At 38.9% G+C, this 27,063-nt stretch overlaps 1 protein-coding gene across 1 annotated transcript in view; it reads right to left on the reverse strand.

Annotated features, from left to right (window-relative positions):
- Positions 1–781: 781 nt before the first annotated feature.
- col12a1a (collagen, type XII, alpha 1a) overlaps positions 782–27,063 on the reverse strand; it is a 72,147-nt gene continuing 45,865 nt past the window's right edge. The window contains 25 exon segments of the mRNA XM_073869778.1: positions 782–1,629; positions 3,381–3,551; positions 5,331–5,408; positions 7,648–7,830; positions 7,939–8,005; positions 9,323–9,358; positions 9,458–9,529; positions 10,134–10,187; positions 11,770–11,823; positions 12,274–12,327; positions 13,195–13,290; positions 14,599–14,652; positions 15,073–15,159; positions 16,231–16,308; positions 16,571–16,729; positions 19,839–19,948; positions 20,083–20,225; positions 20,824–20,962; positions 21,060–21,098; positions 21,188–21,352; positions 21,650–21,793; positions 24,394–24,517; positions 24,605–24,744; positions 25,245–25,319; positions 25,405–25,557. Coding sequence (XP_073725879.1) covers positions 1,481–1,629; positions 3,381–3,551; positions 5,331–5,408; positions 7,648–7,830; positions 7,939–8,005; positions 9,323–9,358; positions 9,458–9,529; positions 10,134–10,187; positions 11,770–11,823; positions 12,274–12,327; positions 13,195–13,290; positions 14,599–14,652; positions 15,073–15,159; positions 16,231–16,308; positions 16,571–16,729; positions 19,839–19,948; positions 20,083–20,225; positions 20,824–20,962; positions 21,060–21,098; positions 21,188–21,352; positions 21,650–21,793; positions 24,394–24,517; positions 24,605–24,744; positions 25,245–25,319; positions 25,405–25,557 — 2,624 coding nt within the window. The 3' untranslated portion in view covers positions 782–1,480.

The following is a 27,063-nucleotide window of genomic DNA, read 5'->3' on the forward strand; positions in this document are numbered from 1 at the left end:
CATAAATATTATTCTTGACCTCAACTACATTGGTACAAATTAAATTTGTCATTAAAATGTCATTAAGTGTTAATACTCTTTCAAATAGATTTATAACAGCGTCATGAATATTCTTCAGTTAATAATGTTTTTCAGTTTCCTCCATGTGTCTAACAAATAAAATCCATCATCCAATAATAATAATAATAATAATAATAATAATAATAATAATAATAATAATAATAATAATAATAATAATAATAATAATTGATAAAATTATATTTTATTGCATTCAGAGACAGATTCACATAAAACTAAATAAAAACAGTACAGTAATGGGTTAAGCCATATGATTTTGGTTCATATCGTGCAACAACATAAATTTAATGTCAATTAAATTACTTTTTTTTAGTTTTTTCTTCCATATCAAAAAATTGTAGAACCCTATGTGTGAGGAAAAACAAGTTCTATTAGTCGTATATATATATAATTTCTGGTAAGGAAATTTACAAATACCTTTCTTGAAACAACCTTTACATTTTTGGCATAAAAGTTTTTATAATTTCGATCTATGTTTGGCTATACCCCTTCTACTTATGACTGGTTTGTGGTCCAGGGTTACAAATGTTTTCTAACCTTTATTTTTGTCAATGTAAGTTTAGTAAACCACAAACTTTAGACAATATCCTAAATACTTTTTTTAAACGACTAACCTTTTCAGTCCATGAAATATTAAAATAACAATTCGCAACATGATGTTGCCGGATGCTGATGATCACAGACGACACACAACAGCCATGAATCATTTTCAGTAGTTTTATTGAAAAATGCCTCTTCTGATTCAGAAATAAATAAGAAAATAAGGCTATGGAATTCACATGTGCAATTCTGACATGAAAGAGAAACAATTCTATGTCTATAGTCTTGCAACAAATTCCAAGTTTCCATTCGAGACCGATAGTGTTGGAAAACAACTATATTCTGATTGTAAACGTCTTTACTAAATATACAACACAGGCATGCAATTCCTCCTTTGGCGCGAATTGGTATACAACAGATAAATATTCAGTTTAAGATAACAAAACAAAAGCCATGTCTAACAAGAACGAAGGGAATTTGACCCATTTGCCATTTTCATTGAGGGAAAAAGACATACAATTGCACTGCAACAAACATGTTTACAATCTTTCAAACTTGTGCAAGGAATCAGTTCATAGTGTTTATAATTCGTAGTTTTTACACTGAGTACAGGTTCTCCGGCTGGGCTACTAAACAAAACCATTTCTTACAAATACAAAACGCAGTTATGTTACAAGCAAAGACACATTTTGGAACCGTTAGCATTAGCACACAGATTTCTTCCAAGGAAGCCAGCGTTGAACATCAGCCTTATTTCCACTTCAGCGTGTTAAATGTGCATACGAACGAAGCTCGATCTAGATTAAAATGCAGTTTTTTGACGTTACAGACCATACGACTGAACAATTCAGTAGCGTTGGCTTTATGTTTTTATTCTTTTGGCTTCCTGTCTTGATAGCGATCTTTTTCCACGCTGGTTTCTTAAACCCGGTGACTGCGTCTCAATATCTTCTGAGGGTTCGGCCGGTATGGGCACTACGTAGGTTTCGGGATCCGGCTGGTAAGGGCCTGCTTGGAAATATTTGGCCGGCTGAGCATTTGCTTTTGGGTTCCAACATGTTACATTTCTTAACTTATACATGGTATGAATGTAATCTTAAGAATAAAATAGTAATTAAAAAGATATTAATACAAAAATGACAATATTAGCCACACTAACCCAGATCTGTAGTGCGTTCAGTTGTTTCCCTAAACTAATATACGTGTAAAAAAAGAGAAAAGAATTCGGTTGTGGACGAGGCCACTCCTGTTTTGATCTCGCTGAGGTATCACACAATCATAGCAATCACAATACAATAAAAATGACTAAGCGGCAAGTTTTCTAACACACAGCACCCTGCGAACGTACCAGAAACTTCATGGTTGTGTTAATATAGAGGAACGCACTACATTTCGACCTGAGCGATGGCTGCATACACGTACATCAAGAAACAAAAAAACAAAACAAAGATTAAAACAAACAAGGTTACGTCAGCAGTCAGCAAGAAGAAAGTTATCAGGCACAAGCTCAGATGACTGCTGTTAACCTATCTGTGTCATCGATTAACGTTTATTAGTTTATGTACAGTCATCTCACCGTCATACAGAGCTACCACTGCTAATCGCTGTTAACATCCATGGCCATTGTTAGTAGTTTGACATGCGTCCTCAATAAACAGAAGCTCTCTCTTGCTGTTTTGCCGTTTAAGTTCTAGAAGCAAACAGGCCACAGGTACGTAAACCATCACTGTCTTCAGTATGATATAGTAGCGCTCAGCTGGTGTTAGTGGCAGTCCAGTCCTTTCTTTGGTTTCGATTGTTTTAGAGTCGGCCAGCAATTATTCAGCATTTTAATCCATGGTGGTTATCCTTATTAACTCATGAGCGAGTGTGTTAATCTCTCTGACACAGGATGCGTAAGGGATCAGGCAGTCTAGATAGCCTACTATGCAAAACCTGAAATAGGTTAAAGATTGTGTTAGTTCAGGGGCAACATGACTACTTCTTTTAAAGTGTAAAAAATGACAAACATGCAATTCTTTATGGATCAGTTATATTGTTAAACACGAGCCATTTAAACAACACTATACAGTACACTGTAGCGTACTCGAAAGCTCTGTTCTGAAACCAAGTGAGTTGCCTACATAGAAAATCAGGACGTATCAGGATGTATCAGGACGTATCAGGATTTATCAGGATATATCAGGATGCCAATTTTTTTAGTCATTTAAGTAATCTTAATGATGGAGGGAATCCCAGAATGCATTATTAAACTTAATTTAAAGTCCATTGAAACTTTATTTAAGTTGTGACATATTCACAACTTTAAGTTGTGATTATATTACATTTAATAGAAATACATTCAATTCTAATGCAACCTCTTGGCAATGTGTACGTATTTTATGCATTAATTTGTACGACCACATCTGTACGTTTTTGAACGATTTGCTTCACCTCGTGTTGTTGGGGCTATGGGTGGGGTTATGATTATCGTACATTTTAGGTTGCTTTATTATAGTGTTGCTATCTTCTAACAATGCCAAACTCAAACTCACTTGAATCAATTGTAAGTACACTGGTCTTAACAGTGGTTGTGCCCTAAACCCCTCTTAAACCATCAGACCAGCTTAACTGGTTTGTCCAAATGGGATGACCTGCTAACCATACTCTGGTTTCAGCAGGATTATGTTCAATTTGATTTAGTACGTTCATGTAGAAAGCACAGCAGCTCATCAGGCTTTAGAACAAAGCTTTTCATTGGCTTACATCACAGAAGCGTTTACCTTGGTATCCTTGTCCGTTGTAAGGGATTCCTACACACTGAGAAGAATCACAGTATCCTGGAGGTCCAGGAGGTCCTCTGACACCAGGAGAACCCTGACGCCCTGGTGGGCCACTGGGCCCGGATGAACCTGTGGGACCTGGTGGTCCTGTATGAGATTGCCCTTGTGGACCTGGATAAAAAGAGAGGTGTCAGCAAGTTTCTGACATTGCCGGATATGGTAGGAAAAGCTGATTTGAACACTGTAATTTAAATATTTTGATGACTTAATTGAAAGGAAGAAGGGGGAAACTCTGCTGGCCTCCCCCCAAGCCCCTTGCAGTCTAGACAGTATAAACCAAACTGGAATGTTGTCCCCTGACTCTCGTGCACATTAAAGTCAGAACATGTGTTGCCAATGAGGTCTCCACTAAAAACACTGAAGTCACTCCCTCACCGCAGGCTTCCTCCTACTGTACATATACAAGCTTCGTGTGTTTCATTCACACAGAGATCTTGGCGCTGTTTGTACGAGAAAAAGAGATTTCCACTAGGTCTCTACTGATGGCCTAGCTCTCGGGAATATGTGGTTTTAAACAAGCAGACTAGCAGATTGCATAGCTATTAAATATGGCCCGTGGAGAGGATGCTGAATTGTGTTTGTGTGCCGCTGTTGTTACCATGGAGGCAATAAATCATTCGGACCCTTTGTGTTGTACTGAGTATCGAGATTGACAACGTTCAAAACCCCAAACATGTCTGTACAAACTCTGTCTAATGACAAGTGGATTACTTCTGTCGTCTGTGCTACTTCTTTTGCTTTATGACTCAGCGTGGAAACTACCATTCTGGCTAGTCTTGCCTTTTGGACAATGGAAGTGGTGTGTTTGATGAAAACCAATTTATTTATAGGTTCTCAAGTGTATGTAGAGGTCAGATCGATGATTATTATAGTTATAAGTTACTTTCATAATCATCAGTTGAAATTCTTGGGATATGGCAAGGCGAATTCTCCCTACACTGTGCATAAACCATTTAAAGTCTAGTGATGGGAAATGCAGTGAATTTCTAATTCAGATTTTGATTCCACATAACTATTCTTGTTCTTGTTGATGTCTCTTTCAGTCTTTTTAGGAAAGATAAATGTGCAGTGTCTGAAACCCAATCCTTATTGCATTCATTTCCATCAGAAGGGGGAAACTCATCCAAGATTTCAGTAAACTGTTTTGATTGCTGATTCATGAGCAAACACACCAGAAAATGCTCAGTGCCATCTGCATTGAGACGTTTCAAAACCATTACTGGAACAATCATTCAGTTCCACTCATTTGTTTAAATAAAATCAAAATGAGAATCTGTTCTCGCTTCCCAACCCTCTCTGTGACGATGGCTTTCTGGGATTCCTGAGATAGGTGAAGCTAGGCGCAGAACAAAAAGAAACACATTTGAAAACGCCTCAACGATTTAAAGATTTTTCATCTGTCTAGATATTGTTACACGCCCTTTGAGGCAAACACGCTCCCGTTGGCCCTTTTATCAAACTCTAAAAGTTCTTTTAATCCCAATTGTCACAACACGCTTTAATGAGAGGTTGGCACACTTCTGAACCAACCTGTCTAAACAAGCCAGGGAAAACAATCATTCCTGAACTTTTGGAAAAATTAATTCCAGCTATTGCATAAGACTGCATAAGAGACCATTCATTTGATGATGAATCATCATTTTTGTGAAAATGTTCATCTATCAGACTTAAAACCTTCACTGTTCCTCTGGAAATTACTCACCATGCAAATACCGGTAATGTTGTTAAATAGACGATAATGATGATCAGTAAAATTGGTTTCATAAATCAAGAGATTTTGGAAAGGCTACTGTAACTACGCCTGAACCCTACGGTTAAAAATTGTGCTAACAAACTGTGGATATAATTTAAAGTGAACGAGAGATTGAGTTAGTCTGAAGAAAGTCATACCAGGTGGTCCAGGTGGTCCTCTCTGTCCTCGAACGCCAACACCTGGACTTCCTCTTTCACCCTTCTCTCCGGGCAATCCTGGAACGGTATGGGAAAATCTATTCAAAACTGTGACTTATACAGAGTATACAACTTTGAATGATTTTGAGGCGAAATGAGAGGTTGTTCAATAAAACTGGCCAGATCTGACCGCTTTTTAGTCAAGCTTTCGTTTAAAATCTAGGATTAAATTTACAAATACATTTGCACAACAAATATGAATGTAACTAGATTATTTAAGTTGCCCATGCCAAACTCATTAGTTGTTGTGTGGGATTACCCAGAAGTTTGAACACATATTTAATCAGTTCTAGGGCAGGGGTGTCCAAACTAACTTTAGCTGAAACTTCCCTCAACACACGTGCCTGAAAGTTTTTAGTCTGCCTAGTACAGGGGTGGGCATTCTTGGTCCTGGAGGGCCACTGCCTTGCAAAGTTTAGCTCCAACCCTGATCAAACCCACCTGAATGTCATTCCCAAGTAATCCTGCAGCCTTTGATTAGGATTTTCATGTCTGTTTGATTAGGGTTGGAGCTCAACTTTGCAGGACAGTGGCCCTCCATGCATACCCCTGGCCTAGTAGGACCTTGATTATTTGGATCAGTTGTGTTTGATTAGGAATGAAGCAAAACTCTACAGAGACACCAGGCCTCCAGGAGCAGAATTGGACATCCCTGTAGTAGGACCTTCCTCGATAGTCCACTTTAGACAGTGTACTAACTGTAAATATTTTTGCAACTTCTTGTCAACTACCAGCAATTAGAGTATTAAAAGACTTAACATCTGTTATTACTTTTTGTGATGATCCTTAACAGCCATTCAACTGACTATATGTAACTTTGCAACTACATGTCAATGTATTCTTCTAACCTTAACCCCTTCCCTACCGCAACCACTAACAGTTAACTCATACTCTAATGAGAGTTATTTTACATGTAGTTGAAAATGAATACAAGTAAGTTGACATGTGGTTGAAAATGCTGAGCGACAAGAGTTGAAAAATATTCAACTTTGGGTGAAAAGCTCAGCTCGTCAATGTCAGTTCTCTCACTGTCGTCCAATCACATTAGAGGAGGGGTGGGACAAATAGCACAACAACCAACCGGCGCGGCATAAAACGACTGATAAACAAAGCAGAAGTTTCACAGCAACCAAAGCAATCAGCTGAAGAAAGCTGGCAGTCGGCGTCCGCCGGGAGTTTTCAGCCGCGTAAAAACGCTTTGGTGTGCACGCCCCCTTAGTTGACATGTAGTTGAAAATGAATATGTTAGTTGACATGTAGCTAAAAATTAATGAGTTTGTTGACACATAGTTAAAAATGAATGAGAGTTTGTTGACACATAGTTGAAAATTAAGAAGAGTTAGTTGACACAGTTGAAAATTAAGGAGAGTTAGTTGACATTTAGTTGAAAGGTATTGTGTTAGTTGACATCTAGCAGAAAACTAATGAGTTAGTTGACATGTAGTTAAAAATTAATGAGAGTTTGTTGACTTGCAGTTGCAAAAATAGTTACTTAAGGGCTTGATAGTAGCAATAGACAGCGTTTGCACACACCGAATAATTTCCTACGTGTGGATACGCACATACGTTCAACCCTGCGTACGTGTTGAACGTACATGCATATCCGTGGTTGAGTATACTTGGAAAGCTGTGCGGACGCATACGCGCGCAAGATTTTCAACTACATGTCTTGCATCTGTCTTGCATCTGTCTCGCATGCGTCAGCACAGCTTTTCAAGTACACCCAACCGCGGATATGCATGCGCGCCCAACACGCACGCCGTGCCGAACGTACATGCGTATCCGCAGGTAGAAAATTCAACACTGTCTATTGCTATTGTGTATGTTGTTTATAGTGGAATGTGCTGTCTCAAAATTTTCTTGTGTATGCATTTTCGTGTGGACGACAGCGGACGCTCCTGATGACAATAGTTACATCAGACGGCCCGAGTATACCTTGGGCATTATACTTGGTTAGTACTGTAGAATTTTGGGGAAAAAAAACAAAACCTCTAGTTTACTATGATATTCTTGTATCTAAATATAGCTCAGTATATTCTTCTTCAGTATACAGTTAATGTATTAAGGATGTCACACTTGATCCTCTGTCATTCTTAACCCTGAATTAAGAGAATCCTGGCTAGTCAAGTTTCATACTGTGCATTTATAAACACTGGGCTAACAATCTTATTTGCATATTAAGGAGGTCAATGACATTGATAAATACAAATGCGAAAGGTTCTCAACCAATTGACAGAGTTGTTCGGGAATCACATACCTCTTTCTCCTGGAGATCCTGGCAAGCCTGGGTTTCCTGGGAAACCGTTGGGTCCAGGCTGACCTGGTTCTCCGTGGGGACCCTGATTGCCAGGAGGGCCTGGAGGTCCAGAAGGACCGGGACTGTTGCTTCTGTAGTTACTGGGGATCTGGTTCACCATCATATCGATTCTGCTCATTTGTCCTAAGGGTAAATCAAAAATATTAGGTTTACACAGTAAAAAAATAATATGTACATTTTAAAAGAACTTGTATAGTAGTCACTGGCATATACACAAAGAAAGCCTCTTACTGCTGACTAGCTGTTCACACACTTGTCTTGCAACAGTGCGCATCATATTCTGGGATGCAGTGTCTCCCTGAAAAACAGAGAGAAAAGTAAGTGGTGTTTGACCAAGCAAAGGTTTCTGCTATAGTGATATTGCATTGGGTGTCACTATATCCAGGATTTCTGAAAGGCCTGAGGGTGGGATTTAACGGATTTGACGTGAAAGCATTCGGTTAATATCATGATCAAATTTTTCACGAAGGTGGCATTTAACGCTTTAAAATCAGAACTCTTCGCATATACTCATAAATAGGGCTGCAAAACGATTAATCGCGACTAATCGTTTGCATAATAAACGTTTTTGTTTACATCATAAATATACACAACGATGCAAGTATATATTTAAATAAATATTTACATGTATATACATTTTTAATATTTATATATATTTTATATTATATATAATTATAAATAATATATAAATAGATTTTTTTTCTTAAAATTATACATGCATGCGTGTATTTATATATACATAATTATTATACACAGTACACTCAGTTTTTGTTCATAATCTAAACAAAAACTTTTATTACGCAAACAATTAGTTGTGATTAATCGTTTTGCAGCCATACTCATAAATGTATGCAATGTAGATCACTTTGGATAAAAGTGTCTGCAAAATGCATAAATGTTAATGTTGGGAATTGGATACTATCAGCAATCGCCCTCGCACACCTGTTAGTATAAGCTGCGTTTCGGTTTCAAGACATTCATCAGGTTTTTGTATGCCTGAATAAAGGTAATGGAAAAATGGTGGGTAAGGGACCATGTAAAAAGTTCACAAGTTACATAGAAACTAATCCGCATTTCGACTGGTAGTAACAGTCAAACGTTTTCTCATAATGACCTGTTTATTTTACGTCAGCTAGAGGGCGCTTTACTTTAAAATTTAACTGTAGGTCGTTATAAGTGGCTTGTACAAACAACCTACGCAACTATGAAGGAGAGGATTTTATCACGTATTAAGCAGTTGGTAGTGAGTTATGACTGGTTTGGCAGTTTCCAACTGCGCCAAACAAAAGAGCGCACTTTTATGTAAATCTTAGCCTTTAGATTTGGGTTGGTTATCCTCTTTAGTCTTATAAGACTTGTTTTGTCCACATGGTTAAAATCACAACGAATGGTGTAAGATATAATCATCTGATTGTTTAAAAGAGTAAACGTATGTCTCTCCTCAGGTAAATTAGATGTTCATTCATGTCAGCAGTACAAACAGTGCAGGATGATTTACATAATAATTTAAATAAATAATGATTTAAAATAAATCGTGAGTAAAAGTAATGCTCCACCAAAAGGTCAAGTATGTGAGTCTTTCCTTTACTGAAGTTTATAAAAGAGAGACACCTACCCGTTCACCCTTCTCCCCTTTCGGGCCCACAGGTCCCTGTGATTGACAGAAGACATCAGATTATTTTAGCTTTTCTTTCCCTTATTAACATCTTAAAATAATATCTCAGTGATTTTTCATTGAACATATGCATACTTGGGGGCCGATGTCTCCCATTTTTCCTTGTTGTCCAGTGTTTCCTGGCATCCCAGGTGATCCTGGTGGTCCCTAAAAAATGCAAAAAATAATTTTATGATTCATCTTGATATACACTTTATGAAAACAACCGATCCCTAATTTCACTAAATTACTGTAATGATTGTTTATGTTACTACGATTCACAGAGCCTCTTATGAGCCTTAAGTACATACAACACAACGGTTCTTGCTTCATTTCCAGCCAGACGTGATTAAAAGCAATAACTTATAGGTAAGTGAGTGAGACAGGCGTAATTGTAAACCGACTTATCAAGATTATATAGTCTTTAGAACTATCATTACAAGTTATCGGCTCATGAGATTCATTTGTTTGTGAAACCCTTGACACTGGAGACTCTTGTGTGTTTGTTGTTGCGTGCGACCAGTGAAAAGTTAATAGACAGATGTGAAGTCTTTTATCACATTTAAAACCGTGGCGTGCATTCGACATTCATTAACAGAACTAACAGCACTTCAATAATCTCAGTATTTTTTTAAAGAAAGGAAACAGGCAATGAAAAATAAGCATTCACAAACAGCCTGAAGTCACGACATCACTGTTCATTAACGATCATTAACGCCGAAAATCTGTATCAATTTGGTCTTAATAAGCAACGCTCAAAAGTCTTACACACCATTGGTCCTGGTGGACCTCTTGGTCCAGAGGGGCCTTCATTCCCTGGTGGTCCCTGAATAAAAACACATGGCATTATACAATGTATAAGATGCAAAAATATCAACAAATCAGACATGGAGTGAAAATGCCAAGGTGCACATTTCCGTTCTCTATCGTGAAGCCAACAAGGAAGTGACTTTATCTGCAATTCATTGACTGGCCGTTAGAGACTGGCTCCAAAAGGGATCAATCCAATAGACCCCCATGTTAAAATGCCCAACTTTTTTAAGTTTGGTCTATAGAGCTAGTTTTGCTTTTCATGACAAATGTGATGGGTGACATTTTTGTAAGCCTTATGCTATGTACACACCAAGCGCGGGGCATCACATTACTCGCTCTAGATTACTCGCAGGATTTAACTTCGTGTCATGCGAATTTTTCGCTCGAGTTGAATATTTTCAACTTTGGCGATGACGCATTTGATGCAAATAGAGGTGTTTTCGCAACAAACGTGCCACCCATATCGCGTCACACGCAAGGACGCGTCCGATCAAGTCTTTCCATTGACTTTGTATGTAATCTACTCGCGCAAATCGTTAAACTCGCGTCTGGTGTGAACCCACAGTTAGGGCGATTCACATTTCGCATTTATTGTGTGCTCAAGTTCGTTATTTCATATGTAGGCGCGCGGTATGCACGCTCATAATGGAAGCGACCCTGTTGCGACGGCACTCGTTTTTCCAGGCGCGTCCGCACCACATCGAGTTAAAAACATCGCAACTTTTCAGAATTGCGCAAGTGCACTGCAGGTCATGTGACAAGAACTAACTGATGATTGGGTTTTCTGCACGGTTTTAGACGCGAAATGTTAACCACCCATTAAAGTTCTGCATAATTAAGGGCGTGGTCACTTGAGTGACGGGGGAACTGCAGCTGTTGTCACTATCGTTGAGCTAGGTGGGTGTAGTTTCAGCAACCAGCCACCTCAGCTCCACCCACGTCCCGCCTCTTTGCCCATTTTTGGTTATTAGCGAGTGATGCACAGTGATGCGCTGCCAAGATGCAGATGGCAGGTCCCACCAACTATTGGCTTCAAAAAAAACTTTTCACAAACCTATGGGTGATGTCACAGACACTACGTCCATATTTCTTAGTCCATGAGTTAAACGTGTAGTCAAAATGAAGTTCAACCCATTGTAATTCAGTAAGATGGCAAAATATTTCCAAGTCAAACAGGATATCCAAAAATATAAAAAATGATGCCAGGAATTGATTTTATAGACCAAAAATTGATTGAACCGTGAAGTTAGTATTAGGCATCTGAGAGAAGTCAAAGGTGTAGGAGTAGGTAATAACTTAAGATTAAAGATGACATTTTCATTTAATTTTGATTAAAGATAACAAAGATATTTTTATTTGCATAAATCGTCCTCAATAAGACCAGGAATTTGTATTAAGTGTGTTATAAAAATCAATACTGGTTTTATATTGATGTAAACATGCTTCTGAGATGGACCCACCATATTAAACACTCAACTGACCTGAGCAGATAAAAAACAAGCCAGATAGTAAAGCTAAAAACCGGCTCTCTTAAACAAGGTGTAAAACTCATTATAAGCGTTTTAGTGCATGTTAACTTCAATCATCTGTCTTACCCGTCCTCCGGAAGGTCCGACAGGGCCCAGAGGACCCGGAGCACCAACGGGACCCTTGGAAGATGGAAAAATATACTCATTATAGAGGAAAATACAGTTTTTATGCATCAAACAATCATTTAGCTGTTTGTGGATTAAAGCTGAGCAAGATATGACTAACTTTAACCTTTCCACGAAGCAGAAGGAAGGTATTACCGACTGAACCACATAAACTCTTGCACATATAAACATCCAGTAATGTGGACAGTGATTTACCTTCATCCTGACATTCATACTGCATGTTTTTTGTTTGTTTTAAAAGTCAAAAATGAATTTAGGATGATCAAGGAATCATTCTGTATGGAAAACTCCTCTGGACTTGTGAATGAAGAACTTTTTATTTAGCCAAAACGTAATGAAAACAGAAAACCATTTATCTGACAAACGCCCAAACAGCTTTCAGGATCCATCACGACTTTGGTTTATTTTAAAAAGCTTATAAAATCCAAACAAAAATGCACTTACTCTCTGTCCAGGTAGACCTGCGTCACCAGGGTCTCCCTTAGGTCCAGGCCGCCCCTGGAAATGAAAGAAATTAAAAGCGCTTTTACCCTGCTGTTAAAAAGCGGCCCCACTCATTCTTCAGTGACATGAACATTCTCATCTGTAGGTGGATGACAGGGAGAGGGGGGCGAGTTCGTGCCGGCTCTGTTAAATTCACGACTTTGAAACATTTAGTCATAAATCAGAACCACTCAACACTGTAGGCAGACAGGTTCGTAACTCCAACCTCCCTAGGCTACATTTTACGGCCTGTGTAAGAGATACTTGTCATGAATGTTGGAACTAATTGTTAGCGTACAAATGTTAGATAATAGTTTATCTAGCATAAATTACCCTCTAAATAAAATTTATTGAATAAAAATTGTATTATTAATTTATGACTTCTCACAAGTGACCCGGTCTTGCATGTGAACACCCAACTAAAGTATTTTTTTATAAAATCATCTTACATAATGCAAAGACCATTCTGTGAAAATATAACCTTGATATCTTTAATATCGATTGAGTAAGATCACGTTAAAGATTGAACTCAATGACTGGAATCAAATGTTGATGCTCCTCATCATTAAATGATGAGACCTTAACCTGGATTTCACAGATATGGCCACAAAATTTTAACAAACATAACTCATTACATAAAAAATTTAAACTTGTAGTCATTTTTATCAAATTCTAATGTTGACAATAGTCATTAAAATGCACCCATTCAAACCAATTAATAAACAATAATTTTCTTTACTTTCCTAGAGAAATGTAAGTTTATTGGTTGGTTGACCAAAACGGTTTGGTCCTAAACTAACAAGCCCCCTGTGAGCGCAAGCTCAATTTAGGCTAAATCTACAACCCTGTTACCCATTACTGCACATTTTGTTCATTACGTACTGGTTCACCGGGAATAGACAATCCATTGGGGCCCTGTGGACCTGGTGGTCCCATTGAACCTGGTGGGCCCTGTTCCCCACGTGGTCCCATTGGACCCTGGAAAGATAAACACAGTAAGTTAGAATCCGTCACTCGATTGACATGCAAAACTTTTCTCTAGAGCTCAAAATCTTACAAGCATTTAGGGTAAATGTTTACTAAGCTCTCAGCATCAACACTGTTCACAATAAGTTGTGTATCATTTTTGTGCCTTTAGTTGGTTTTATTCCTTTAAAGGATTAGTAAATTTTCTTCCAGATTATCCAGATTATTTACTCACCACCATGTACTTCCAAAATGTTGATGTCTTTCTTTGTTCGGTCGAGAGGAAATTGTGTTTTTTTGAGGAGAGCATTCCATGATTTTTCTTATTTTGATGGACCCCAACACTTGGCAGTTTTGATGCAGTTTGGAATTGCAGTTTCAAAGGACTCTAAACGATCTCAAACGAGGCATAAGGGTCTTATCTAGTGAAAAGATTGTCATTTTTGGCAAGAAAAAAAATGCGCTTTTAAACTACAACTTCTCCTCTATCTCTGGTCCCTTGATGAGCCGGCGTATGCAAAAATACATCCAAGTGTTTACAAGTGTGAAGAAAGAGGACCGTTCCGACGTTGTTGTATGTGGAATGATACTAATGAATGTCTTTATGTCAGTTTATTGTTTAAAATGGCCCGCAAATGTGCGTTTCATATACTCTAACACGTGACCTTTTGACGTCACTACGCAATTACGTGAGGTCGCGCTGGCGCTTCGCAGGACCGGAGATAGACGAGAAGTTGTGGTTTAAAAGTGCATATTTTTATTTTTATTGTCAAAAATGACAATTGTTTCGCTCGTTTGGGATCGTTTAGAGTCCTTTGAAACTCTGTTGAAAAAAACTGTTAAGTGTTGAGTTAAGTGTTGGGTTCCATTAAAGTCCATTAAAATGAGAAAAATCCAAAGAAGAAAATAATTTCTTCTTGACTGAACAAAGAAAGACATCAACATTTTGGATGACATGGTGGTGAGTAAATTATCTGGATTTTTTTTAAAGAATATTGTGCAGAAGTCAAGAACCAAAAACAATGCAAAACTTCAATTCTGACTTTAATTCAAGATGCTGCTTTCACTACAAGCATAGACCAGTAAAGCAGTTTATAGCTGTTTATAAAGCATTAAGTCGATGCTTTGATCAGTGAAGTACTGTGTACTGTATTTACAATAAACCTATTGTGTTCATACACTGTGTAGTTACAGTATATTTAAATTATGCTGCGTGTAATAACAGTATTATTATAAACTACAGTGTTTAAAATTGAACCTGATGCAACATTATTAGTAACGTTTAATAACTATACATGAAAGAGGCCTATTTTGGCTTACCGATGAACCTGGCTCTCCTCTCTCACCTCGTGAACCTCTTGTACCAGGGCTGCCCTAAAAAGAACATAAAGAGCATGCTTACACATTTAAGAAGATTTAATATTTCATAAGCAAACTGTCATGACGGTTCCAAAGAGTAAGATCTTTCAATGCTACCCAACGGACTTCACGTCTGCTTTTTTGACCTTTAGCACATCCCCTCCTCAGCCCATGAGCAAGTTAGCGGTCATTAGCTCACGCTGCGCTCTATAGGCAATCCCAGATGTTCAATTCATGCAGAGCAGCGTATATGAAAAGAGGCCCCATCATCATATTCCTCTATTTGATGTAAAGAACAGGACTGCAATTACAGCGCTGGGGCTTTGGGGAAAAAACCTATCCGTGAACTCTGGGCTTCTGGGATTTCAAGATCGGCAACGCAAGGGTGGTGACCTCACGGTCGGAGGAAATGTCACGGGACTGTGACGGTCTTACCTGAGGACCCGCTGGACCCTGAGGGCCGATGCTGTCTTGAGCACATGTGCAGGAGTGAGGAAGAGCAGGACATTTGGCTTCATCTCGCTAGAATAAATAAATGAGAAAAATCTGATGAAACACTTACTGTTAAATTATTTTCATATGCATACAGAGAAAAAAACTCTAAAGACATTATAGAAGAGATGCCTATATTGCACTACCTGTCCTTTTTTATATTACATGGCCAAAGGCATGTGGACACTCTCTTCACAATAACAAGTTTGGATAAGCCCTTAAAATTCTGTGGCATGCAATGCCATTCTAGAGCACTTTGGGATCCGTTTGGGGAGGGCCTTTTCTGTTCCAGCATGCCCCGGTGAACAAAGCAAAGACTATAAAGAGTTACTGGGTTTAGTGTGAAACAAAACGACTGGCCTGCACAAAGCCCAGATCTAAACTGGAATGAATGGGAACACTGACCGCAGGCCAGACCACCATCACCGAAAGTCGGTGCATTAGTTCACTGAATGACAGCAACTCCCTGCAGCCATTGTTCAGACATGGGACGTGGCAAAGATCCAGCTATATATTAATGCCAATGAAATGCTCAACAAGCACAAATGGGAAGTGTTATATTTGCGTTTACACATAATTGAGGCTATATGATGTAAATAGAGTTTGCAACACAAAGTCATAGGCTCGATTCAGGGGACTCTGGTGAAATTGATGAAGTGCACCAAATGTTGTGTCTGACAAATTCATAAATATAATCTCAAATCTGGATGTCTAAATAAATAAAGTCAGAGCTGTATTTAATTTTGTAACTTTAAGCATACGTTAATTACTTTTCACGCTAATCACACTGTTATGCATGTAATGAGGCTTGATGTTGAACTATGTGCTCTTGTTGTGGTTTTAAAGCGACGTGATGACATATTGCTACGGAGAGACCGTCTGAAGATGCAGTGAGAGGAAGGGCAAACAAGTCAAAGTGAAACTCAACTGTTGGGATTTGCCCAACATTTTGACAGCTGTGTTTGGAGAAATAACACTGACCTGCTGTAATTACAAACATTTTAATCGGCCGGGTGTTCACCACTATTGCTATTCATTACAAACATTTTTACTAATAGTCCAGGGAGGACACAACCCCCCCAATACACAATCCCTCCTTACCATTGCTGGAATATCACAACATTTGTCTCGACTTGTCCAGCCCAAACTGCAGACAATATCAAACATCTGGAGCTGGAACTGAGAGGGGAGACACAAGAGAAGGCAAACGGATGTTACAGATGGCTTCTATTGAACAACGGGACTCAGAATAAAAAAATAATAATAAAAATGACATGCCCACATGCGCCTTGAAAAGAAACACAGACAGAACATACAGTACAGTCGCTTTGGATGTGAATGGTCGGACATGCGAGACTTTAATTAAATGTAAGCGTACAATGGTAAGTAGGTTTATGGTATTAATAGTTTAAATCTTTTGTCACAATGAATTTGTACTCACTGTGGCCGACTCTTTCTTTGCACCACCAGACTTTGCCACTTTGCCAAGAACTTCAAAGCCATCTGTGGAGACGTTGTTGGCGGCACTGATCGGTTTCTCCGCCACCTCCAGACAGTCGATGTTCAGTTTGACATTTTTCGGTGAAATGGAGATGTGAAGCTTGTGAAAATAAATGTGCAAGCGTTAGTGAAAATACGTCAGTAATGCATCAGTGAACTCATTCATCTGAACATTGGACATCTCGGCTTGGTTCACAAATCTCCATGAAAGGGATTTGCAGAACAAAAAAAGTGAAACTCCTTTCCAAAACCATCCGCCCATGATGCCTCTGGACATGAACCGTATGCCCTCTGATGTTTTATAAACTGTGATTAAAATGATGCTATCAATGTTTCCAATAACAGATGATGAGTTTAATTAGTTCATCATGTACAGAAAAGCAAAGCAGAACTCGAATAATCTCTGTGTCAGCAAAATCGCCCCTAATGGTGATATTAAATGGTTGACCAACTGTAATTTTCGCTTTGAATACATAACGGGACTTTACATGAAGATACAACCACCAAAATGCTTTTTCCATCCTTTTTTGGGGCATACATTTTCTTTAGATGTAGCGTCACCGCATCTCACTATGATGTCATTCTGCGGCTGACCATCTAATGATCCTCTGTCTGGCTTTTCTCAGTCAAAGAGTCTGATGAGCTCTCACATCTTCTTACTCCGTAGATCAGCAGTCCCAAAGCAAGGTTATATTTCTCGCCACAATACCGTCAACACCATCTTTGGCAACCACATCCCGCATTTGGCTGGCCAGAAGTAGTCGACTCTAAAGTTTGGATGTAGCTACTCTCATGGAAAGCTTTGGAGGTTTTTTCCAAATCGCTTGTTCAATAGCTCATGGGAAATTAAGAATACAATAGGCTAGATATTATTGCAGTAACTAAATGCTGAGAAGTGCTTTTTCCAGAGGTAAAGGTGAGTTGAAACAAAACGTGCCAAGGAACATTGCTCGCGTCTCATTTAACTGTGCCATGTGTCTTCACTCTTGCCCAAATCCTCTCATTCTGGCTACCTATGGTGTCTGTCTACGCCTACCATGTGGTTTCATTTTGGGGCTGTTTTTTAGTCCTCCCCCAACTGTCAGGCTTTCACTGTATCTATCTGACTCCATTTTATAGTTGCATGTTTGGCAGAACATCCCTTCCTTCCATTTTCTCTACCTTATTTCTAGGAATTTTAATACTATTTCACTATGTCTATGTTGGGCTGAAATGCACTTAACACAAATATCAACAACAACAAGATGCTGGAGATTCACTTATTTACTTACGAGGTTCTGCATTATTTACTTACGAGGTTCTGCATTAGAAAGTAGCAGCCCATGAGGTTTTGTTCATTTTTAAGTTGGAAAACTTTTTATCAAAACATTTTTGTCAATGAGCCTATCGCAATGATGTATCATTTGCTGTGAATGGTTTGGAAAAGACTTTGCTTGGCAGCTCGCCTATGACGCCTTAAAAAAGTTTTCTTGCTAGTCAGTTTGGCACAGAGCCTCTCTGATCTAATTGGAATCTATTGAGGAGGGTACGAGTCTTGTGGCTTTCGGCCTGACCTTCAAATCTAATTAGGAAATCATTCATTCGTGGATTTATTTTAGTTATTAAATTTATAATCAGTGGGATTGGATATAAAAGGAACGAAATGAAGAAAAGGCCACTGTTTTGCATGATAATGTGCGGTTGACCAAAGACGCCCTTTAAAAGCTGTTTTGATTTCTTATGGCTCTCTTGGCGCTCTTGTAAAACTGTATATTGGCACAGTTGATAAACAAATAAAATTGGGTCAATTGGTAATAGCACAATTGTGGTTAATGTGTTTCAGTCGCATGGCAATATGGATCACAAATCTGTACACAACCAAATAAATCCAGCCACAAATGATGCCTGTGAAAGCCCAACTGCAGAAGGGCATCTATTCATCCGGATGTCAAATTTGAGCAAAAATGAGCAAATATGCTCATTGAATAAAGCTCAACATTAATGCACAAAGCCCTTAAATCTTAAAGAGCCTTTCTGCTTTCTTGATAAAGTTTCTATAGGAAATCTCTCTTCAAACATGAAATTATTCTTGTGTCCTTTGATGAAAGGAGAATCTGAGCTCCTCTACTTATTGGGCCTTAAAGAGCGTTTTCAACTTTACACATTATAGGTTTTTTAAAACCAAAAGTTTCCTTTCCATGTACCCAGTCTGCAATCTTGTGACCGAGATGGTCAGCTAAACACCACCTTTAACCCAAAGCTCATGTCGTGCATTTAATGCCAGTTATTGCAGATCATCTTGTATAGTACAGTAAGGTACACCACATAGCCAAACCAATGGTTTTCTGCTCAATCCCCTGAACCACAAACTCTTCAGATAACATGACATCATTTATCACAGCATGCACTAACTACAGCAGATCCATTATAGTCTCCTGAGTGTCAGACCTTTCTTACTTTCACTTGGAAAACAGTGTTTGCTTTAGGGTTGAATAAACCTATACAAGTGCAAAAGTTTTTATATACAGTACAGTTAAAAAACCACCATGAACATTTTCTTTGGAAACATATGAAATACTGTAGTACTGATTGATGCTTCTGGGTCTAGTATTGTCATGCACAGTGTACAGCCACCCTTGCACAAACCTGCAAATCTGATCTTACTATGAAGATGGCGGGTGGGTCTATAGGCTATGAGTGCACCATATGGACCATTAAAATATCTCTATTTAAATCAAAGGTAAAGTCAACAGCAACAAATCTTTCATTAAGCTCCATGGAACAAAACTGTAACTAGACTTGGAACGTTTTTTGAATCTATTGGCCGAGACATTTAACAATCCATCTCTTCCTTGCACTTTTTTACTACTTTACGGGGACTCGTATTCACACAGAGAAATCCCGCAACTTTGTAAATGTGCTGTAACTGGCAGTAGGGAGTAGTAGGAGACACCGAGTTCAAATCCATAAACCCATTCATATACCCAAGACAATGATGGACATCAACCATCTCATTTAAGCAACAGATGGGATTTAAATCCAGTTCAGGGCTTTATAGTTCACCCTGGCACAAGAAGAAAGCTATGTGTGTTAACATGAGTCGCTGTTGGCGAGCTTTCAAGACATTCAAACGTTGGCATGATTGACTCTGTATTATAACTGATATATGTTTACTAAACCTTGAAATGGCTCGGTAGCCATCCAATGTACAGTAATCAAAATCTCCCTACCTTGTGAAAACTGCCGTGGAAGATTTTCTTTACGTGGTCGTTATCAAAGGAGACTTTCTGGATTTCACCTCTGGTGTCCTTGTTGTAGAAAGAGATAGTCCTGCTGGAGGCTAGAAAGAAACCACACATCGATCAGTCTAGAGCACCACAAAACATAAAACAGCCCTGAACTGTGGGATTCATTAAGAGGATTTGTGTTTCGAAATGCATTACAGCAACAATGCTGACAACAGAAGGTCCTTACGGTCAACAGTGAGTCCCACTTCTGGATTGTTATTCTTATCGGCTATCTGCCATATGTCAAAGGCATCCTTGCCCGTATCCGGGAGGAGGCGGAAGAGGAGGATGAGGGTGTAGGATGGAGGAAGACCATCTGGATGAATTTCCCTTTCAAGAGAAACCAAACTTTGTTCACACTTCAGTAATGAGAAAAATGGTCTTAAAACTTTATGACTCTTTATGATGTTTCTAACAGGTTGCATGAGATTTCCTCTGGGTAAGTTTGATGGAAATAGAACTGGATATGCTTAAATATACATATACATTTTTTGTCGCACCAGACAAACTAAAAAAAGAGCTGTGACAAAAACTAAACCACTCACGGCCTTGAAACATTGCAACATATTGAAAGTATTTTCCCTTCTCTGGTTCTCGAAATGTTTCCATTTGTACAGCTGCTTACCCGCACATAAATAAAAATCATTATGAGCACATTATGAAGTAAACTTTCTAATGGAGGAGTATTAAGACATAGACATAGACTCTCTTGGTACAGTTTTAAATGCCAATCACATACGGTTGCTACATCCCAGTCTTCTCCCTGAATTTTTTATTATTTCACAATGGAAATATTTGAAATATGTGACACTCAAGCCACACAAACAAGATCTTTGTTGCACAAGCTCTCTGAAAATCATTAAGATAATTGCATCGCTCGGGTATCATTAAAGTCTGGGGGGAGAACATGTGCAATACTGCGACCTACTTTGTGGGCTGGGAAATGAATGCATCCTTATGGAGTCTGTATGCAATGTAACTGTTGAAGGACCCAGGTTCCATGGAGACACCGTTCATGCCAGCAAAAGTCCTGTCGGTGATGTTAAACGCTTCCAACATCCTGAAGCCTGTTCGTTTTCATCGAAACATAAATCATCAAGTCACGTACAGCAACAGCATAAGGGGATATGACAAGCCTTTAAATATACAGAATCAAGTTCTGACCTGGTGATGTGAATCCATCAAGGTAAATCAAAGGACATGCTGTAAAACAAGAGCACAAGTTTTTTTCCCCGTATTTTAAGTAAGTTCAAAAAAAGCTGAGACTGCAGATTTAAAGAATGAGTTCGTACTGGATGTTGCCGTTTCACAGATGAACGTAATGAGGTTGTCCTGGATCTTAGCGAATGCGTCAAAGTCATCCACGACAAAGACGTGTCTCTCGCTGGGCTTGCTTCCAATATTCCTCAGTTCTGCCATGTCCACATCCGCGACGCCCACCACAAACACACTGTAGCCTGTGAAAGCGAGAACACAAAGGCTTTAAAGAGCACGGTAATTCATCTACTGTAATTTACAGTTGAAAGATTGCCCGCTATTTACAGTAAATAGTTCGCATAAGATGGATGAATCTTTCAAAGCCTGTGAAAAGCATGGCCGGGTCAAAATGAAAAGAAAGAGAAATTGTGTTTTGGAGAATGAGCACTGAGACAATGTTTTCATGACGATATTCCAAAAAGCTAGATTGCAAAAATATTTTACTTTATAAAAACTTTTTTTGACATTCACCATTCCTCTGATGTCGTTTGTGTTACCTGCATGCTGGAGTTTAATAGCAGGCTGCTTCACATCATCCTGAGATCGTCCATCTGTAACTGCAACCAAGACCTTTGGAACGTTCCTCCTCATACCGCTGTCTGTGGTAAACACCTTTTCTCCAACATGCTTCAGCGCAGCACCTAAAACATCAGAAACAATGTCAAAAGCGTGCATGCTTTATCCCCCATTCATCTAAAGAGACAGCAGCGCACAGTTACAACATTCACACTTGCTGGAGAATCAACAATGAATGGCTGACCTACAGGTGCTAATGTATAATATAAGCTGTTTAACAAAGTGTCAGTAGCTGCATTTCCATTACAAACTTGCGCAAAACTTTAGCGTTATTTTCAAAATGTAGACAAAAAACTATTGCGAAATGACGGCGTTTCCATTAACCGATGATATGCGACTGAAATGTAATCATTCCAAACATCACGTCGACTGATGTTGGTAGGTTTACTAATATCACATCCACCCAAATAGACATTATTTTTAACCGAAGAAGACATAAATGTATTCTCCAAACCTTAATGCCAAGGAAAGCCCCTTATACTTAGTAGATCGAGGCAACGTATCGGTGTTTCTTGGCGGTATTAGTACATTATTTTAAAGTGACACTTTGTAGTTTTTCATTCTGTATAATATATTTTCAAGACCATTGTGATGGTACATCGACTTAAAATAGGTTAAATGGCATATCCACCGAAGCCTGATGGGGTCTGTATCGCTTTTACGCGTACTTTTAAACTTGTGGTTTCGGGTAGTAACCCAAGCACAAAAACAACTACAAAATTTGACTGCTTTACGGCATACGTCACTTCCTCAAATTCGGACGTGAGAGCGCAACTATTTATTTTCCTGATGTTATCGTCATGGCCGAAGCAGCAACTAAGAACAAGAAACCCAAGGTTTTGTCGGAGGAGATCAGAAAGAGAAAACGGGAGAGTGACAGAATAAAAGGAAGGACGAGGATCAATATTGGGCCAGCGTTAGCTCGCTGGCGTGAACAAAAGGAGGAAGAGGGGTTCCTGACCAGTGCTGACTTGGCTGTCATGCTTTTGGACTAGTAAGTAATGTTATATTGCTTGCATACTGTAAGTCCTGTCTAGCACCTGAAAACTATTTTTTTTAAGTGAATTTTGCTGGAGGCTACTTGGGGAGTGTAGAGAATGACTTATATCACGTGACTTTGTGGCGCTGTGGTAGTGTAACGGTTACGACATGGGTGAACCAGGTTTGATTCCCCTTTAAGGCAATTTTTTTATAAACTTTAACCAAGAGACCACCGTTACAACTGGCTTGTAAACGTGAGCTACGCAATCTTTTGATACATTTTTTTTATAAAAAAAAAACCCCATGAAATTATATTCATATGACATGCTGGAAGGCACACTTTGTGACCTAAAGAGTTGTCTTCTTTTCCTTTCCAACAGTGCTGAGGCGCTTGTGGCCTCTAGGGGCGCTAGACGTATGTCTGAAAATACATGTCTAGTGGACAAAAAGTTCTGCGGTGTGCCTTTAAATCAAAAGAGATGCAGGAGTGTTATCCAGACATTATTGGCAAGGAAAGTCTGTTATACTTGGGAGCAGACACGTATTGAGGTGATTCTGGTAGGTTTACGTACATATCGCATCTTCTTCAAATAATGATTATGTCCCACTGCGCAAAGTGATGTCGGAATTACGTCTTTTACATGTCATTTTTGGACGTCCAAATCCGGTCCATAAAAGGGGTTGTTTTGTAACGCCAGGCGGCGTCTTTTTTTCGACGTTTTCTGCACGTCTAAAGGTTAACATCAGTAGGACCTCCATGTGAGGAAAACCGACATGAAAAAAGCGCATACTTATTGCATTCATACCATGAACTCAACGTTATGAGAATATGTGGGAATATTTATATGTGGGAATATTTTCATGTTAAATTGTTAGTATGGTCATATACTTTTAATATAACAAACTACACATTTAATTACAGATTTTTAAGTGTACATTTAGATGAATTTGTATATAATTCAAGAAAGCAGAAAAACAGTACTGTATAAATAATATAGACTATTTGTAAGTATTAATCATGTTGGTACCGTAATGCTGATATTTGTAAATAAACACATTTTTATAGGCCTAATCATGTAATATAGACATAGGCCTGTTATAGACGTCCAAATGACGTCCAAAGAATTACCCAGTTCAAACGTCAAATGTTGCCCGTAAAAATTACGTCCAAAAAATTACCCAGTTCAAACGTCAACTGTTGCCGTATATATGACGTCCAAAAAATTACCAAGTTCAAACGTCAAATGTTGCCCATAAATATGACGTCCAAGTAGGGTCGTGGTTGGACGTCCAAGTAGTGGACCTAGTTTGGATGTCGAAAAGATGTCCAGAATTGGTCATGGACCGACGGACCCAATATAGACATGATCTGCACGTCTATCCGACGTCCTGTGTTTAGTGGGGTGACTTACTTACATCAGTTAGAAATGCAAATAAACGGTTTCTATTGATGTTTTACAAAATACACCTCTTACGAATTGCCTGAATGTGTGGGAGTTTTTGCTTCCATTGGCCGTATTTTCAATTCACAATGTCAATTTAAAGGGTAATGGAAACGCAGCTACTGGCAACTACTCACATGCTGAATCTTTGCAGATTTTTGTGCAGAGCTCAAAAAAAGTCAGTAGCAAACACTGATATTTAAAAACAAGCATTTATGCTAATAATTATCGCTGATTCAAACCTGTTTTGGTGTTTCCTCCTCTGTAGCTGACCATCTGCAGAGCAGACAGGACCTTTCCCTTGTCGTGGTAGGTGTTCAGCTTGAACTCGGTTTTGGCATCATCGCTGTATTGTACGAAAGACACCTGTTCCGCAGAATGAAAGAAAGGACCGAGTGAGTCACAGTACGACACATTCGCTGTCAATCACCCGACCGCTAGCGGATCCGTTACCTGCATGCCATCCTTACTGATGACATCAAACGCTCCGATCATGCTGAAGACGAACTGACGGACTTTAGCGAAGCTCTCCTCTCCGATGCTCCACGAGCCGTCGATAAGGAACACCAGGTCAGCTTTGGCTCCTTTGCACACTGTGATGTACAAATTAGTGTAATGAGTTATACAGGCATAATCGTCATACCTAATTTCAGCCAAAGAAAAACATTTGAAAGCTTTTAAAAATGTAATTAATGCTTTTGAAAGAAAGGAGACGTCTTTTCTGTTTTCATAGGATTACATTGCAGGGAGGAAGCAACATTTTGAAGCAAAGAATCTTTGAGAAATTGAGGCCTTAAGTGACTGAAGAAAAACATTTAGGTAGCTTCTGGACAATTTTAGAGACTTTCTTTATGCAATAGATAATGACATCTGTGTATATTACAAATTGACCTTTGAAGATGTAAATAAGATGTCACTAATGATCAAGAAGAAGAAGCTCATGAATTGCTGAACTCAGCACTATTGGTTTAAAAGAGGGAGTGCATTACATTTTAAAAGGAAGAGGCCAATTTCATATTATTGCATTGATGATATATTTCAGCACTAAAGAAAATGCAATTAACACTGAAATGATGGTGTTGTAGATTCTTACCATCGAGTGCACCGGGGATAGTTGGAGGTGGTGGAGGTGGTGGGGGTGTTGTTGGGGCTACGGTTGGCTTTACCACTACAGGGAAAAATAACCAGACATTATCAGTATGCTGTGAACAGAACTGCAACCTTCAACTCATTTGAAGATGTCATCGACTCACATGTGCGTTCCTTCACGCTGACCCCGGGTCCCTCCTGGTTGGGGGTTTGGGTGTAGACCGTGGCATTGTACAAGGCGTCTGGTGTCAGCCCATCAAAACAGTACTGGCTCTCAGATGCAGTGATGGTGACCTCCTGAGCACCACGGTTAGATGCTGATGATATGAGAAGGGAGCAATTTAAGGTCACAAAAGATACAGTGACAGCCGAAATGTAAGTCAAAAATGTGGACATCATGACACAAATGGAAGTATGGAAATGTAATTACCAAAACATCAACAAAAGCTATTTTTTTAGAGCAAATGCTATATACTGGATACTCTTAAGCTTTTTTAAGTATCTCTAATCATTCCGCCAGCCAAATACATGATGTGCATTCTGGGATGCTTTTTAAGTGTTCCCATCTGTGCCGGATACTTCTTGCCTTCTTTTCCTTATTATCTGGTTCAGCTCACCAACAGAACAGAAAATAGTTTGTACTGAAATTCACATTATTCTGGTTTCCCCAGAGTATATATGTAAAGTTTAGCTCAAAATATCATATAGATAATTTATTATAGTATGTTAAAATTGACACTTTGTAGGTGTGAGCAAATGTGCCGTTTTTGGGAGTGTCCACTAAATGGCAGTGTCGTGGTTGGATAGTGCAGATTAAGGGGGACATCACAAGGGGAGCCAAATTTCAATGAGCTATTTTTCACATGCTTGCAGAGAACGGTTTACCAAAACCAAGTTACTGGGTTAATCTTTTTCACATTTTCTAGGTCGATAGAAGCACTGGGGACATAAGGTTGATCTACAAAATGTCACGCCTTTCAATACAACAACATGCGCAGTGTGCACATCTGATAAAATTCACAACGTCTGCATGAGTGCTATCTGTGTTTAAGCACTCAATTTACATGAGGAATAATGCACATGGACACCCAACACAGCAACAATCCTGCCGTTCAAAGGGAAAAGGCCATATCTTAGTTTTTTATCGAAAATTAGTTATTGATATATTATACATATTTTGTTTTTGACAGTAACTTCCAAAAGCCCAGTAGAAACCAAGGCACTTTGTTTTGGAACGCTGAAATTGTCATTTGACGGTCAATTTTTAGATGACAGGTAGGTATGGGTATCAGGTCTATACACCGACAACACTCCAATAATATGTGACATTCTCTATGTATTGCTTCCAGATCACTTGTGCATAAATGTTTAACTGCATCAGGCAAACAGCTCTGACATCTGTGAATCTGGAGCATCATTTGCATTGATTGTCCAGAAAACCCTGCTGAGATGCTCAAAAAAAGCATATGTTGTTCAAACTAGTGTAGCCAGCAGACTTCCCAGATCGCATAACAAGCCAAAACCTCCTAGTAATCCAGCTTTACTTAAAAAAAAAAAAAACATGCTAATCCATCATCATGAGAAGCACGATACTGATGTAGATCAGTACCAAGCCACTGAAGACTAGCAAAAAATGGCCTGGATCAGCATGAACATTCATTCTGGTCCAAGCTGGTATTTGCAGCAGGAAAAATATTTTTTTAAAGGGTAAACAGGGTTTTATGCTACAATTATTCACATATCTGTCTTCTCATTCTCTTCACGACATCAAATACATGAAAACCCTGAAAAAGATGCTTGACTGTTTTTCTAACACTGACCTC

Source organism: Misgurnus anguillicaudatus, chromosome 7, assembly GCF_027580225.2.
Source record: "Misgurnus anguillicaudatus chromosome 7, ASM2758022v2, whole genome shotgun sequence".
Taxonomy (NCBI): Eukaryota; Metazoa; Chordata; class Actinopteri; order Cypriniformes; family Cobitidae; genus Misgurnus; species Misgurnus anguillicaudatus.